Below are 17,083 nucleotides of genomic sequence, written 5' to 3' on the forward strand. Positions count from 1 at the left end.
ACTAGTAATTTTAAAAGTAATGTTTTATATAGGATCTAGTATCAAAGTCTATCAGCAGCTAGAAAGGATACTACATAAATACCTAATAAAATATTCCACTTCCTCTTAAAATTAGGGAATTGTGTGTAGTTGGAAATTCGTCAGGTCTGAAGGTGAAAGATACATCTTTTATTATCATGACAGAATACAAAATCTAGCAAACCCGTGACTGATACTGGCACCCAAAAGTAAGTGTATTACTGTTGTTTCTAAAAAGCGAGTCCTGTTTTTAATCTGACTTTATTATAAGTTACCAGTGAACTTTTCCTATGAACATGAGGCTTCATAAGAGCAGTGCTATTTATGTAAGGTCAAATTTGTGGGCCGTATTTTCAGTTGTCCTGATTTAGTAGGTCTACAATAGAGGCTTTAAAATCAACTGTATTTCTATCAGGCAACCTACATGGTTCTGATGTAGAAGATCCATGGACCAGACTTAGAAAAACAATGGTCAATAGGAGCTGTGAATATTGGCTCCAATTCCATTCCACATATGTTTCTTTCACATTCTCTGTATAAGTTGCAATTCACACTTTGCTCAAGGTATTTTTGGTATGGATTTTAAAATTATTATTTTTTTAATTGAAAGATAGATTGAATTTATCATGCACAACATGATGTTTTGAAGGATATATACATTGTGAAATGATTCAATCTAGCTAATAGATACTTTGCCTCACATAATTATTATTTCTGTGGTGAGAACAATTTATATCTACTCTCTTAGCATTTTTCTAGAATACAATATACTCTTAACTATAGTAAACATGTCATACAGTAAATCTCTTGAATTTATTCCTTCTAACTAAAATTTTGTGTCCTTTGACCAACAGCTCTCTAAGCCCCCACCCCCAACCCTACCCCAACCATCCCTGCCCCTGTTAAACACCATTCTACTGTCTACTTCTATGAGATCAACTTTTTTAGATTCCATACATTAGCGTGATATTTATCTTTCTGTGCCTGGCTTAATCCCCTTAACATAATGTTCTCCAAGTCCATCCATGTAGCAAGATTTCCTTTCTTTAAGACTACATAGGATTCCACTGTGTTTATACATATGTATGATTTTTGCCATTTATTCATTGATGGCTACTTAAGTTGATTCCATATCTTGGCTCTTGTGAATAATGCTACAGTGAATATGGGAGTGTCACTATCTCTTTGACATGCGGATTTAATATCTTTTGGATATATATACAGTGGTACAGCTGGATTACATGGTAGTTCTATTTTTAGTTTTATGAGAAAGAGACTGTTTTCCATAATAGCTGTACTGATTTACATTCCCACCTAAAGTGTGTAAGAGTTCTCTTTACATCCTAACCAATACATGTTATCTTTTGTCTTTTTGATGATAGCCATTCTGACAAGTGAAAGATGATATTTCATTGTGGTTTTAATTTGCATTTCCCTGATAATAAATGATGCTGAGCATCCAGAGCAAAACACATGTTAGTCCACAAGTTTCAAAATATTTTAAAAATCAAAATCATATAATGTATCTTCTCGGACTACAGTGAGTAAAACTAGAAATCAATAGCAAGAGGGACTTTAGAACCCATAAATATACTTGGAAAACAACACACTCCTGAATGACCATTAGGTCAATAAGAAAATTAAGATTTATATTAAAACATTTCTTGAGAGAGAGAAAAATGGAAATACAAAATATTAATTTCTGTAGGACAGAGAAAAAGCAATGCTAAGAGGAAAGTTTATAGCACCAAACAACTACATAGACAAAAAGTGAGGCTGGGCTCAGTGGCTCACTCCTATAGTCCCCACACTTTGGGAGACTTGGGAGCCAGAGGCAGGCAGATTGCTTAAGCCCAGGAGTTTGAGACAAGCCTGGGCAATATGGCAAAACTCCATCTCCACAAAACATGCAAAAAGTATCCTGGTGTAGTGGCATATGCTGTAGTCCCAGCTACTCAGGAGGCTGAGATGGGAGTGTCACTTGAGCCCAGAAGGTTAAGACTGCAGTGAGCCAAGATCGAGCCATTGCACTCCAGTATGGGCAACAGAGTGAGACCCTATCCCAAAAACAACAATGAAAAAAAAAAAAAAACTCAGAAAGATTTCAAAGAGTCTCATGATACACTTCAAGCAACTAGAAAAGCAAAAATAAATCTAACCCAAAATTAGCAGAAGGAAGGAAATAATAAAGATCAGAGCAGAACTAAACAAAATAGAGACTAAAGAAACCAATACAAAAGTTGGCTATTCAAAAATATTTAAACATTTGTTAAACTGCTAACTAGACTACCCAAGAAAAAAAGCAAGAAGCCCAAAACAGACATCAGAAATGAAAAAGGAGACATTATGACTAATACTATGAAATACAAAAGATCACCATAGATTATTATTAACAACTATACACTAACCAACTGAAAAACCTAGAGGAAGTGAATATATTCTTGGAAGCATACATCTTACCAAGATTCCATGAGGAAGAAACAGGAAGTCTAAATAGGCCAATAATGAGGAGCAACATTGAATCAGTAATGGAAATTCTGTGAACAAATAAAAGCTCAAGACAAGATGGTTTCCATGCAGAATTCTACCAAACATATAAAGAAGAATGAATACCACTTTTTCTTAAACTATTGCAAAAAACTGAGTAGGGAATTCTCCCTACTCATTCTATGAGGCCAGCATTATCCTAATACTCAAACCAGACAAAGACACACACAAAAAAGCTATAGACCAATATCTCTGATAAATATAGATGCAAAAATCCTTACAAAATACTAACAAACTGAATGCAACAACACATTAAAAAGATAATGCATCATGATCAAGTGAGATTTATCCCAAGGATGATAGCATAGTTCAACATATTCAGGTCAATAAATGTGATACATCATGTCAGCAGAAGGAAAGACAAAACCCATTGGATTATCACAATAGATGCAGAAAAAGACAACTCTGAGCAAACTAGGCATAGAAATATCATACCTCAAAATAATAAATACCATATATGATAAACTCACAGCTAACATCATACTGAAGGGGGGAATTTGAAAGCATTTTCTCTAAGAAATGAAACAAATGGTGAAAAATGCCCACTTTCACCATTCCTATGCAACATGGTGCTGGAAGGCTTTGCCAGAGAAATCAGTCAAGAAATATAAATAAAAGTCACCAAAATTAGAAAAGAGTCAAACTGTCCCTTTTTGTGGATAAAATGATCTTAGGTCTAGATAATCCAAAAGACTACCAGGAAATTCTTAGAACTTATAAACAAAGTCAGTAAAGTTGAAGGATACAAAATCAACATACAAAAATCAGCAGCAGTTCTATCTGCCAATAATGGCATAACCAAAAAAGAAATTAAGAAGGCAGTCTCATTTTCAATAGCTACAAAAAAATACCTAGGAATAAATTTAATCAAGGAAGTGAAAGACCTCTACAAGGAAAACTGCAAAACACTGATGAAAGGAATTGAAGAAGCCACAAACAAATGGAAAGAGATTACTTGTTCATGAATCAGAAGAATTAATATTATTGAAATGACCATACTACCCAAAGCAATCTATGCATTCAATGTAATTCCTATCAAAATACCAATGCCATTTTTACAGAAATGTAATACACAATTCTAACATTCATATGGAACAAGTAAAGAGCTGAAATAGCCAAAGCAACCCTGAGCATAAACACAAACCTGGAGGCATCATACTATCTGACATCAAAACATATTACAAAGCTATTGTAACCATGACAGCATGGTATTTGTATGAAAGTAAACACATAGACCAATGAAACTGAATAGAGGACCCAGAAATAAATCCACATATTTACAGCCAACTCATCTTCAACATAGATTCCAGGAGCATACATTGGGGAAAGCACACTTTCTTCAAGAAATAGTGCTGGGGAAACTGTATAACTATATGCAAAAGAATGAAACTGGACCCCTGTCTCTACCATATACAAAAGGCAACTCAATATGGGTTAAAGACTTACATGTTAAACCTGAAATTATAAAACTGCTAGAAGAAAACAGAGGGAAAATTCTTCAGGACGTTGGTCTTCAGAAAATCTTTCTAGGGAAAGATTTTATGGCTAACAGCTCAAAAGCATAAGCAACAAAACCAAAAATAGACAATTGAGATCATAGTAAAGTTAAAAGCTTCTGCACAACAGAGGAAACACTCAACAGAGTGAAGAGGCATCCTCTTGAATTAAAGAAAATATTTGAACATTATTCATCCTACAGGGCATCAATATCTGGAATATACAGGGAACTCAAACATCTCAATAGTAAAAAATAATAATTATATTAAAAAGTGGGCAAAGGATATGAATAGATATTTCCCAAAAGAAGATATACAGATGTTCAACAGGTATATAAAAAATGCTCAATATCATTAATCATCAGGGAAATGCAAATCAAAACCACAATGAGACATCATTTTACTCCAGTTGGAATGGCTATAATTTTTAAAAGACATAAAATGCCAGATGCTGGCAAGGATGTGAGGAAAAGGGGACTATTACACACTGTTGGTGAGAGTATAAATTAGTACAACTACTGTGGAAAACAGAATTACCATAGAATATAGCAATCCCACTACTGGGAAATATGTACTCATGGTTTATTGCAGCATTATTCACAAAGAATAGTGGAAAGATATGGAATCAACCTAAGTGCCCATGGTGAAAGATGGCCACTTTCACCACTTCCATTCAGCACAGTACTGGAAGTCCTTCAGTACTATGGAAAGATATGAAACAAACCTAAGTGTCATCAAGGGAACAACAGATAAAGAAAATATGGTATATATTCATAATAGAATACTACTTGACCATAAAAATAATGAAATCATGTCATTAGCAATCACATGGGTGGAACTGGAGAGGTCATTACATTAAGTACAATAAGCCAGGCACAGAAAGACAAATACCATATATTCTCATTTATACGTGGGAGCTAATAAACTTGATATCATGGAAATAGAGAATAGAATGATAGATACCAGAGACTGGGAAGGGTGGGTTGTAGTGAGGGTTGGAGGGGGGCAGGATGAAGAGGGGTTGGTTATGGATATAAAAATATAGTTAGATATAAGAAATAAGTTATAATATTTGAGAGCAGACTAGGGTTACTATACTTAGCAATAACATTATGCACATTTCAAAGTAACTGGAGGACAGGACTTGAAATGGTATCAACAAATAAAAATCATAATCACTCGAGGTGGTGAATACCCCAAATATGCTGGCTTAATCTTTATATGTTCTATGCACGCAATGAACACTCACGTGTACCCCATAAATTTGTAAATTATTATATATCAATAAAAGGAGAAAAAAAGAATGCTCTAAAACTGGGGGAAAATCAAATGGAAATTAACTTACAGCTAGACCTTGATTGTGCCCATAATTCTCAGACTGCAAATGAATGCTCAGGAGTTGTGACATTTGAGAACTCAGGAAGTGCAAAGGCATTTAACACAGGTATCAATCATTTTGTTCTCTGAAAACTTTTCTTCCCATTCAAGATATATAACACAAAGTGAAAATTAGCTCCATATTATTCGTGTGAGGTGACGGTTGCTATCTGTGTCTATAAACTCGACCAGGTCTTGGAATTGAGGCTAAAGAGAAAAAAGCCGAAGCTACTAACTTGTGTTATTTTCAGTTAAGAGGATGTGGAAGTTAAGATAACCCTCAGTTTATTTATCTCTAAAATGATGATAATGGTATTTGACTTTAATATTTGGAAATAAATGAAGAACATCCAAGTGAGAATAGACAGTTTATTTATTCAGACATTACTGTAGCAATAAAGTCAGCTACCATCACTAGCACTTGGCAGAGATTCAAAGTCAGGCAGGGAAATGGAAAAGCCTTATAATAAAAATCATGGAAGACCTCAGGTGTGATGTGTTTGGAGCATGTTAGCATGGGAAAGCTAGGAGTCAGTTAAATGGAAGTGACACATCCTGTGTGATTTGTTTAGGGAGTGTATTTGGCTTTCTCTTGTTGGTTCTCAGTTAAAAATTAGGGCAAAATATAAGAAAGCTGGCAGCCATTGACCAAATCCTTACTATTCCAGGTCAGTTGCTGCAAAGGTTGTGGTTTGGCCTCCTGGACTGTTGATGCAGAGATTGTGGGCCAGAGTTCTATCAGATATGGTCTAGACATTATTCATTTGTATGTTCAGTCTTCATGGCTAACAGTTTTTTTAATGAGAATTGAATTGGAATGAGTTGAAAAGATGCCTGTTGCTGTTTTTGGAAGTAGTGGAGGTAGCATTAGGCGGTAAGGTGAAGGCAGCAGTATCTGGAAGAGAGAAGTAAGGTATGTGGCTCCACTGATGTCAGGAATGTCTCAATAGGTTACCTTGAGCTAGGGGAAGAGCACTTGGAGAAATTCTCTTTCTCAATCCCGTCTAAATGTAGAGTAGAAACATTACCCTCTATTTTCCTAGCTTATAAACTGTCCACATTGCTCTTCACAAGGATCCTTGATCCCCTGGGTATCTGAAACTTTAGACTCTACTTCTAAACTGATGCAGGTGAACCCCAATATTGGGACCCAACCAAGAAGTGTTCTTGGCATCATGCAGGAAAGAATTCAACAATGAACCAACAGAGTAAAGTGAAAGTAAAGCAAGTCTGTTAGACCAACAGAATACATGAAAATGGCTGCTCCATGACAAAGCAGGGCTACCCCACAGGCAAAGTAACACTTGTGGATCTAGCACCAGTTAGCTAGATTTGTAGCTACTCCTTAATTATATGGTAAATAATTTTCTAGAAAAGGGATGTGGAGTTCCTGGAACTGAGGGTTTCTCTCCTTTAAACCATATAAGGTAACTTCCGGGCATTGCTTTGGCATTTGTAAACTGTCATGGTGCTACTGGGAGTGTCCTTTAGCATGCTAACGCATTATAATTAGTGCATAATTAACAATGCGGGCAACTAGAGGTTGCTTTCATCCCCATTTTGATTTTAGCTGGTTTCTTTACTACATCATGTTTTGATCAGATCCTGTTTTCATCAGTGGGATCATAACCCCACCAATTTGGAGACCAAGTCCTGCTCATCTCCTACCTCAAAACTAATGAGAGAGGGCCCATTTTTCTAACCTACGAACTTCTATAGCTAACATTTCCTTATCTCAGAATTATGAATAGGTAAACAATTTGTTATCAGAAGAAGTTACAAACACATCATGTAAGAGCTATCTAGTTAATGATTTAATATTATTTTATCTTGCTACATATTTATGACATTTTAAAGCTTACCTCTTGTAAAATATTCAGACTTATATCTATCTTGTTTTCTTTTTTTGTTTCTTTGTATCTACCCTGTCCTGATTATTCAAATTCTTGGCATCAGCAAACCTTTTAATCATTGACTTTTAATCATTGCTTAGCTGCCTTGACTATAGGTACCTTGGTATGCACATTGCAAAAGTCACCTTCTTATACACACCCACACGAGCACACATATTCTTTAAGTTCTGTTCAGAAATACCACAGTCCATTTGGCCTCTCCTAGACCTCCTCATTTCTAGAGTCTTTCACCTAATCTCCATTCTTGATTCCCTTTCCCATGAGCTGAATGACTAAACACAAATATCCTACTGACCTCAATTTCCTGTCCTTCTGCCGTTTTCACTCCGTGTTTCCTCTAGATCTGTTTCTTCACCTTCCCTTCCTTTTTTTCCTTCCTTCCTCCAGACCAAAATATATATTTGTTCTAGCACTACAGTAATTCTCATTAAATATTTAAATCTCATTCTCCTTTCCTGTTTCTATTGTATACTCCAGAAGCACATCCAACATTCTGGCTTTTAGGCTTCTACATTCAATACTAGAGAAAACTCATAATGGTCCAGCATAGTGTCACTGCAAGTTCAGAGAGCCACCCCACACTGCTTGGCAATGCCACTATGGGTCCAACTCGAGGCTGTCTCTCATTCCTCACAGGTGCAATTTCAGACTTTTACTACTCCTCCAGTACACTGTGCACCACCTCTTCTCTCAAAAAGGAAATTCCTATGTAGCCATAAAAAAGGATGAGTTCGTGTCCTTTGTAGGGACATGGATGCAGCTGGAAACCATCATTCTCAGCAAACTATCGCAAGAACAGAAAACCAAACACCGCATGTTCTCACTCATAGGTGGGAACTGAACAATGAGATCACTTGGACTCGGGAAGGGGAACATCACACACCGGGGCCTATCATGGGGAGGGGGGAAAGGGGACGAATTAATGGGTGCTGATGAGTTGATGGGTGCAGCACGCCAACATGGCACAAGTATACATATGTAACAAACCTGCACATTATGCACATGTACCCTAGAACTTAAAGTAGAATAATAATTAAAAAAAAGGAAATTCCTAGCTAACTTTTCTCACCACCAACAAGGCTTATCTGCAAGTTTTTTTATTATCTTACTCAGAGCAAGTCACATTCTTATTTGTGCTTGAAGCTAGTTATTTCACATAGACTCTGGATCTCATTCTCTTCCGTTTCAATAGGGGCCTCTCTTCTTTACCTATGTCTCTTAAAAATTTTATTCTTATTGTTTTTTAGACTTTTTCTCTAAGGTTTTGTCTGTGGTCACATATTTATCTCTCTCTTTTTGAGCAATCTTATTTACTCCATAATTTCAGCTGCCACATATATACTGGAATTTTTTAAATCTACATCAACAGGTTTCAGAATGCCTTTGAAACTTCAGACAGGTCTACCTAATTATCTTCTAGATTCCTCCTTTTCTCTTTTCCTTCTCACCCATTAGTCAATAAGTTCCAACAATTTTACTTATTAACTCTTTAAGTTAATAAGTAAACTAAGTAAACTTATTAGTAAAATAAGTAAACTTATTAACTCTTTAAGTTAATAAGTAAACTGCCAAATCATTTAAAACACAAATGTAACCAAGTCCTCCTATGTTTAAAATCTTTTAATAGTCCTTATCATATTTGGTTTAAATGCAAACTCCTTGACATAACACACAAAACTTTTCATGATTTGACCCCTGCATTTATCTCTCTAGTCTTTTATTTCCCAAAGTGTGTTCAGAAAAACGCTTACTCTGTGAAAAGTCTGGCACGATGAGGTGGAGGAACAGGAAGAGAATGGCGGGCTTTATCAAGTTCAAATCCATTTGAGAAACTAATGCTTTAGTATTACCTTTTAGAGAAGTGGTTCTCAAGTTGGTTCCTGGAGCAGAAGCACCAGCATTACTTGAAAGGTCATTCTCAATACACATTTTCAAGCTTTACCCTAGACCTAATGAATCAGGAACGATGGGTCCCAGGACCTAGCAACCTATCTGTGTTTGTGAGCTTTCCCGGCAATGCTGATGCACACTAAAGTTGGAGAACCACAATCTTAGAGAATCACCATGCATAGTAGTATATTAAAGGCTTCAGGAAATCTGAAAATAATGTATTTAACTTTGTTTAAGCAAAAATTTTTAAGTTGGTTGAGCCCTGGCCCTTGTGTAAGTACACGATACTAACATAGAGTAGAAGAAACGTTAGAGAAGCACACTTCATCAAAAGCTGTTATAGCCCATTTTACTAGTAATTATTCAAATATAGTAGGCATCTGTCATGTGTTTTTGTGTTTACGTAGCCTGTCTTTGCATTTTTCTTTTCTTTTCTTTTCTTTTTTTTTTCTGTGATGGAATCTTGCTCTGTTGTCTGGGCTGGAGTGCAGTGGCGCTATCCTGGCTTACTGCAACCACCACCTCTCAGGTTCAAGCAATTCTCCTGCCTCAGCCTCCCAGGTAGCCAGGACTACAGGCACGGGCCACCATGCCCAGCTAGTTTCTGCATTTTTAGTAGAGATGGAGTTTCCCTATGTTGGTTAGGCTGGTCTCCAGCTCCTGACTTCAGGTGATCCACCCACCTCAGCCTCCCAAAGTGCTGGGATTACAAGCATGAGCCACTGCACCCGGCCGGTCTTTGCATTTTTCTACCAAATGTCTCCTCCCAACCCTAGTCTTGTCAGCTCCTTAGAAGCAGCATTTCACAATTACATGTTTATTGAATGAATACATTGAATGCCACAGAAATATTTTATAACCGTTTTTAAAGTATTGTAAAGTTCCACTAACTTGAAGATATCATTTGTTATTTCAGTACTTTCTTTTGCATGTAATGGCTCTTTCTATATATTGATCTCTTCTTGATGGAATATACTTATATTTTCTTATCTGATATCATGAAAGTGTAATATATATCCCATCAGCTTGTCTGTAAAAGCTTTTCTGTATATGCTTTTCTGTAATGAAATATCCTTTGTAAACATGACCATTGGAACTTTCTTCAGATAATCCTATAACCTGGCAACTTTCCACTTTCAAAAATTACCTCCCCATTATACCCTTACAGATTTTCTTTCAAGTCTGTTTCTTCAATAATCTATTAACAAAATAATTTTAATCACTATTATAGTAATCACTATAATTATGATTCATTTACTGGGTCATATTTTAATGAATGTATTTTTATTTATTATTAAATGATTTATAATTACCATATTTTCTTGATATAACAAATTGTTATTTCATAACATTATTCATAGTAATGTTTCAATCAGTATGAATACACTTACTGTAAGCTTTTCTTAATTTCTACTATCATAACCTTAATTTTTCCAATCATAAGGTTAATGCCCTATTAGATTTCTAGGATACATTAAAAAGTTTTACATAGATAAACTTAATTCTTAAGAAATTTATAATACACCAGATTAGACCTCATCCCTTAAGCATGCAGTCTCTTACAATGTGCTATTAAAGTAGGGAGAGCCTGATTTATGATAGTATTGTGTGCTATGCAAAAACTTAATGATTCAACATCAAGTTTGATTTATTCTAAAGCAACAAACATAGTAGGATGTGAAAAATAGCATCATCAGTAATCTTCTGGTGTCATAAAAAAGAGTGATGGAAGTACAATTTGTGACAGGTAAGGGATTTGGAAATGAATGCATATTTCAACTACTTCTGTCTCTCCTCTTTTCCATGTCACTCTTAGCAAAATGATGAGAAGTGACTGTGATGTTACACATATCATGTATAATAATTTTATTTCATTTAATCACATTACTTAAAACCTATAAGACATATAGTTTGGCTATGTACATATGACGATAATTAATGATACTGTTCTAATACCAAATATCTCCCCACCATGGCCATTGGAAGCAGTTTTATTTATAACCTTCACAACGCACCAGGTTATCTGGATTTCTAAATCCTTTAGAAATCTATTGAGCTTAATATAATGCACAAATAATTACATTATTGTGGTGATAACAAAATCCTGTTCACAAAATAAAAATAAATTTTAATAAAAGTTCTAACTTAAAAGGCAGCAAAGCTTGATATTTGTAAGCCTGCATTACTGCCCATTACTTCCTAAAGTTGACTGACATAACGAAGGAATTGAAAGAGGAAGCTTGCCAAGAACTTTCAAGTTGTTTTCGGGGATCACATGTACATACTTCTTAAGATCTTTGGAGACTGCTTATAATTCATTCTGGACATTTGAAGTATTTTATGTCAGCCACTAATTTTTTTACCATTTTAATTTAGTTCTGCAAGTTTTAACATCTGCTGCATTTCAAACATAAATGTAAATCAACGACTCTTGGATGTACCCTAGGGAAATACATGCTCTTAAAAGTACATTATAGTCTAAGACTAGAGAGGTCTCTAGTATTAAGTGAGTTTACTATAGGGCTATCTTTTAAGTTAAGTGAGAATAATAATTAAATGACAACTCAACAGAATATGGTTACATATCATGATTTGCACTGGAAAATACGCATATACAACCATTCAACTGAGAGGGTAGCTGACCTGGTTACAGAAGACATGGCAATTGGATATGGCAATAGTTTGGGCCAAATAAAATCTAATACTCATTTTACACCAGAGTCTTTGAGTTTCCAGAGCCATAAGTTGATGTTTTCAAATATCCCGCACCTATAAGCTTGCAAAGGATTTAGCAAAAATTTCCGTACACTTAAGTGAAAATTTATCTCTGCCTATTTTTTTAACCCAATTTTAACAAGTAAATGTAAAAGAAGTGCTCTAAAGGAACACCCACCAAAATAAATGACCAAATTAACTTATCTAGATGTTGTAAAGAGTTGCATATGTTGAGTATGAAATTTATATGTGCAACATTCAAGATTGTTATTGTACTCTGTTAACCTCAAAGTAAATCTAGATCATCCTATGTCACATTCTGCTTTCTAGAATGACAGTTGAAGATTTTGAGGAGAGTGGTAAATTAAGAAAGATTCAAAGATGTTTTTAAAAAAGGAAAAAAGAGAAAAAGGCAAACACAAAATTTTGGTTATCTAGATACATTTGTGTGTAAGAAGGGAGAGTTTAAGTCATTAATGTTGCATATGTATTGTGGGATTTAACAGTACTGAGTTTGCAACCAGGCAGCTGTCGGTTCGGCATACTTACTACTGATGTAACTGAGCAAAATATTTAGACAAGATAAATTTTATGCACACATACTTGCATGCACACACAAACACACACCTTTGCACACACAAAATTCAATTTTCATCCTTGGAAGAAGCCACATTAAAGGCATAATTTCTATAATAGTAATTCTTAAGGTCACGAACTATAATCATCAGAGGGAGGAAAAACCTCCAATCCAGAACAACAACAATAAAAAAAGCAATGGAAGTTAAACCAAAATTTAAAAAGTGATTGGAAATACAAGCCTGGCCACTGTGAGTTTATTCTATGGGATGCCATTCAATGAAGAAAAGAAACCTGAGTTTAACAGCTTTAACTCCCATAATCTAAGAATTTCATTTCCATAATCATTTTTCTTTGATCTTCTATTTGACAGTGACATCTAACTAAAGTCATCCCATTTAACCTTTTCTTTTGCATGTTGCGTGAATTTGTGAGCAGAGTAAGAAACAGGACATTCCTCGTGAAGATCAGGGACCAACCACCAAGAATTTGGATTTTTGGCCCCAACTTATTACACTGATGGTCACTATTATTGATGAGGATAAAACTGCCTACACACCTGTCCTGAATCAGTAAGTACAATGTTTTGGAAATGAATGGATTTTATTCCACTGAAGTTAAAATAATACATATTTTAAGTGCAACATACTCTGATGACAATAATAAACTTTTCTATGATTAAGCTATAGAAAATGGTATTTTTCAACTTTTATCAGCAAATATCAATTAAATGATATTATGAATTTTTAATTTGAGCTCTATGGAGTATGAATCTGTGGATATGGAGAAAAATATTTTCCAAGATTTGATTTTTATTTAATGTAAAACTTTTCCTCTGGATCCTTTCATAACTATACCATTGTCTCAAAAGAAAAAAATGTGCACTCCCCCAAAACTAAAAATAATTTTGAAGAGTTAGTATTAAACATATTGCATTGTGGCTTTTGAATAATAAACATTTGGCACAACAGCTGCTTTCAAAATAGCTATGCATATTGATTTAACAAATTTAATAAAATATTTAATAAAACAAGTCAATTTTCACAAATTACAATCTAAAGTTCATGCCTCTAAGACAATATAGATGAATTAAAATTCATGACTGTTCTAGAAGAGACTGTAAAAATCCTCATTTTATCAAAATACCACTAGCTATGTGACCTTAGGCAAATTATCTAATTTCCTTGGGTCTCAGTTTCCTCCCAACTAAAACAAAGGTGTAATTATTAGATGATTTCCAAGATCCTATCCAACTTTAATATTGCATATTTAGATTTTATTTTACACCCACATATTAAAGACCATAAAAGCAAATATAACATCAGACTACCAGCTAGGCATTTGCAATCTGGTTAATGAAGAGGATTGTCTTGACAATATTAGTTAGACCTGAAATGTTATGGGTAGCAAAGATAGCAGAAATAGACAAACAGTAAAGTAGAACAGTGAAGTAGACTCAGATTTACTATGGGTAAATGTGTTTGGTATTCTTACCCTCTATACTGGTCAAGACCATTAGGGTCATTGTTTATGTTGGCTCCAATTAAAATTCCAATTAAAGAAGAAATACATTTAAGTATTTCAATCTTCATCCTTTTCTGCTTACTGTTAATCACCCATTTTCAACAGTCCCCCAATTCCTAATTATGGAGAAAGTGGTCCTATTTTTGGTATACAATCATCATTACATTAAGTTTGCCCTTTCACTTTCTTCTCCCTTTTTCCCCAAACCTAATTCTTATATCCACCTTTTTCTTCCTGAAGGCCTTAGTGTTTCAATCTCTGTACAGACTTTGCTCTTTTATTCTCTGCTGTTAGGACTAGAAGATCTTCTCTTAATCTATAACCTGTCATCATCTCATCACGGGTCCTGAGAAGTACTTCTCAGGTCTCTGACAACTTTGTGGAATAGGATTGTTTTCTTATTTACTCTTTGGACCTTTCTTGAGGACAGAGTAGGTTTCTGAAACATTGGGAGACTGACAACTTGTTTCAAGACTGTGTCCTTGGACTGGGATAGGCCATTTTATAAATGGATGCTGGATGAAAACAAACTTCTGCTGAGAAATACAAATTCAGTTCTATGAAGAAACTTTGGCTTTAATAATCAAAGAAATTTCTTATGTTTACCAAGTATCTTCAATCAGGATATGACCGGTAAAATACATTATAAAATCATGGAAGAAATTAAAATATCCATGATTTATTTTTAGTCATATACCTCAAAATATATACAAAGATTTTAGTTGATTATATGTAACTGTAGTAAAGGAACTGGAATAAATAATATTTATGGCAAAAATATATTTATAATTGTGAACTAAATTAAGCCTAAGTTATAAAAATTAGCAATGACATATGGGGAGAGAATTGTTTTTGTTTTTGGTTTTAATTTTGTTTTTAATGTCAGAGTTTAAGTCCACTTTTTTCCTTTGAAAACTTGTCCCTGAAAAAAACAAATGCCTTCCTCTATTTGGAATCCATTATTTATTATTGTGTTTGGTCAGATTTTAAGGATGATGTAAAGCTTTTTTTGCATACTGAAGATCATTCAATTTAGTTTCTCACTTAATTTAATAAATGCTTTAAGTGAACTCATCTGGAGACTGAGATGGGGTCCTGGTGGCCAATGTTGCATTTGTATAATGTGGTGAGATTTTCATTTATATCTGTTTCTTTGTTTGAATACTGTATTGTCACATTTATGCTTCATTAATCATCTCCTTGGCTACTTAAACTAATGCAGGATTTCACAAAGTAAAAATTCCAGACCACTAGGGTAAGGATCACATGGACTACTAGTTGGATTTGCAGATCTTGAGCCCCACCCCAAATCTATGGATTCAGAAAACCTGAAATTGACACAGAAATCTGCAATATTAATAAACAATCCCTGTTATTGTGTCTTATGGTCACTAACAATGAAGGCCCAGATCAATATGTGAAGGACATGTTAAAAGTAGCTTGGGTTTTGTTTTAGAGGCAAAGGCAAGTGAATTTAATGATTTTAAAATATAGCACATTTTAAAATATCTTTCAATGTAATGCATAATTATTGATTCAGATCATTTAGTGAAGTTCTTATTGTTATCATGAGCTTGAGAAATCATTGTAAGCTTTTGCTTATTCAAATTTGATAACAAGTTTACACTAACAGTAGAATATAAGCATGAGGGAAAAGAGTTCTATTTTGTTGACTAATGTATATTCAGGCATACATATTTGTTGAATGAATAAATTAAAGTAAATTTATACATGTAGTCAGTATCTGTTCTGTCTGTTCCCATGTTGTTGATTTATTAGTGAAATACAGTATTTATTTGAATAATATTTTCTCAATTTTTAAAATTATAATGAATTTTAGATGTTTTAGAAATTTCAGTATTTCATTAAAACTAAATAGTATTAAGCAGAGTACTTTCAGATTTAGGTCTTGGTTTCTGTCTCTCTTTCTCTCTCTTTCTGACAGGTTTATTGAGGTATAATTGAATATAATACAATTTCATGTACTTAAATAGTATAATTTGAATAGTTCTGGCATATGTATTTAACCACAAAATTATCACTATTTTCAAAATAATGAAGATAGCCATTACCCCAATAGTTCATCCACTTTTATAATTCATCCACTCCTCCACCATCCCCAGGCAACCCCTTATCTCCTTTCTAGTACTATGAATTAGTTTGGAAATGTTATCATTATGTGTAAATGTATTCATAGATTCTCTCCATTCTTTTGTCCAGCTGCTTTTATTCATTACAACTATTTTGAGATTCACCCATGTTATTGTATGTTTCTTTTTATTTTTGAGTAGTATTCCCTTGTACATATATACCACAATATGTTTATTCATTCATCTGTTAAAATTTGTATTTTTTCAAGATTAGGTTGCTATGAATATTTGTTTACAAGTCTTTCTATAGACATACTCTTTTATTTCTCTTGAGTTATATGGTATGTATGTATTTAATATTAAAACTGCCAAACTGCTTTCCAAAGTGGCTGTACTATGCCAACAATTGGTTTGATAAACCTTTTAATTTTACCTATCCTAATAGGCATATATGATCTAACTATGATTTTGATTTGCGCTTTCTGAATCCTAGTGATACTGACCGTATTTTTATCTGCATATTTGAAATTCATATATCTTCTTTGGTGAAATTTCTGTTAAAATCATTTTCCCATTTCCAAATTAGGATGTTTATCTTATTATTGTTGAGTTGTAAAGGTCTGTACTAGATAAAGCTCTGTCATCAGAAATAAATGTTGCAATGTATGCTTCTAGTTTGTAACTTTCTTTTCCATTATCTTACTAGTGCCTTCTGAAGAGCATAGTTATTGCATATTTTTTAAATTTTGATGGAATAGTCCAATATTTTTATCAGTTTCTTTTATAGTTTAAGCTTTTAAAAATTTCTATTTTAGAAATCCTTGCAATCTGCAGTCAGTTTGCAACACCACAGTTTTCTTCTAGACATCTTACATTTAAGTCTATAATTCATTTCAAGCTAATTTTTACTTGTTAACTAGTGTTATAATCAAGTTTA

The 17,083-nt window shown here is 34.0% G+C and overlaps 1 protein-coding gene across 1 annotated transcript in view; it reads left to right on the forward strand.

Annotated features, from left to right (window-relative positions):
- LOC116272636 (protein unc-13 homolog C-like) overlaps positions 1 to 17,083 on the forward strand; it is a 119,284-nt gene that overhangs the window by 84,232 nt on the left and 17,969 nt on the right. The window contains exon 8 of the mRNA XM_031661392.1: positions 12,971 to 13,104. Coding sequence (XP_031517252.1) covers positions 12,971 to 13,104 — 134 coding nt within the window. The remainder of the gene's footprint in view (positions 1 to 12,970; positions 13,105 to 17,083) is intronic.

This window comes from Papio anubis, unplaced genomic scaffold (genome assembly GCF_008728515.1).
Source record: "Papio anubis isolate 15944 unplaced genomic scaffold, Panubis1.0 scaffold144, whole genome shotgun sequence".
Classification (NCBI taxonomy): Eukaryota; Metazoa; Chordata; class Mammalia; order Primates; family Cercopithecidae; genus Papio; species Papio anubis.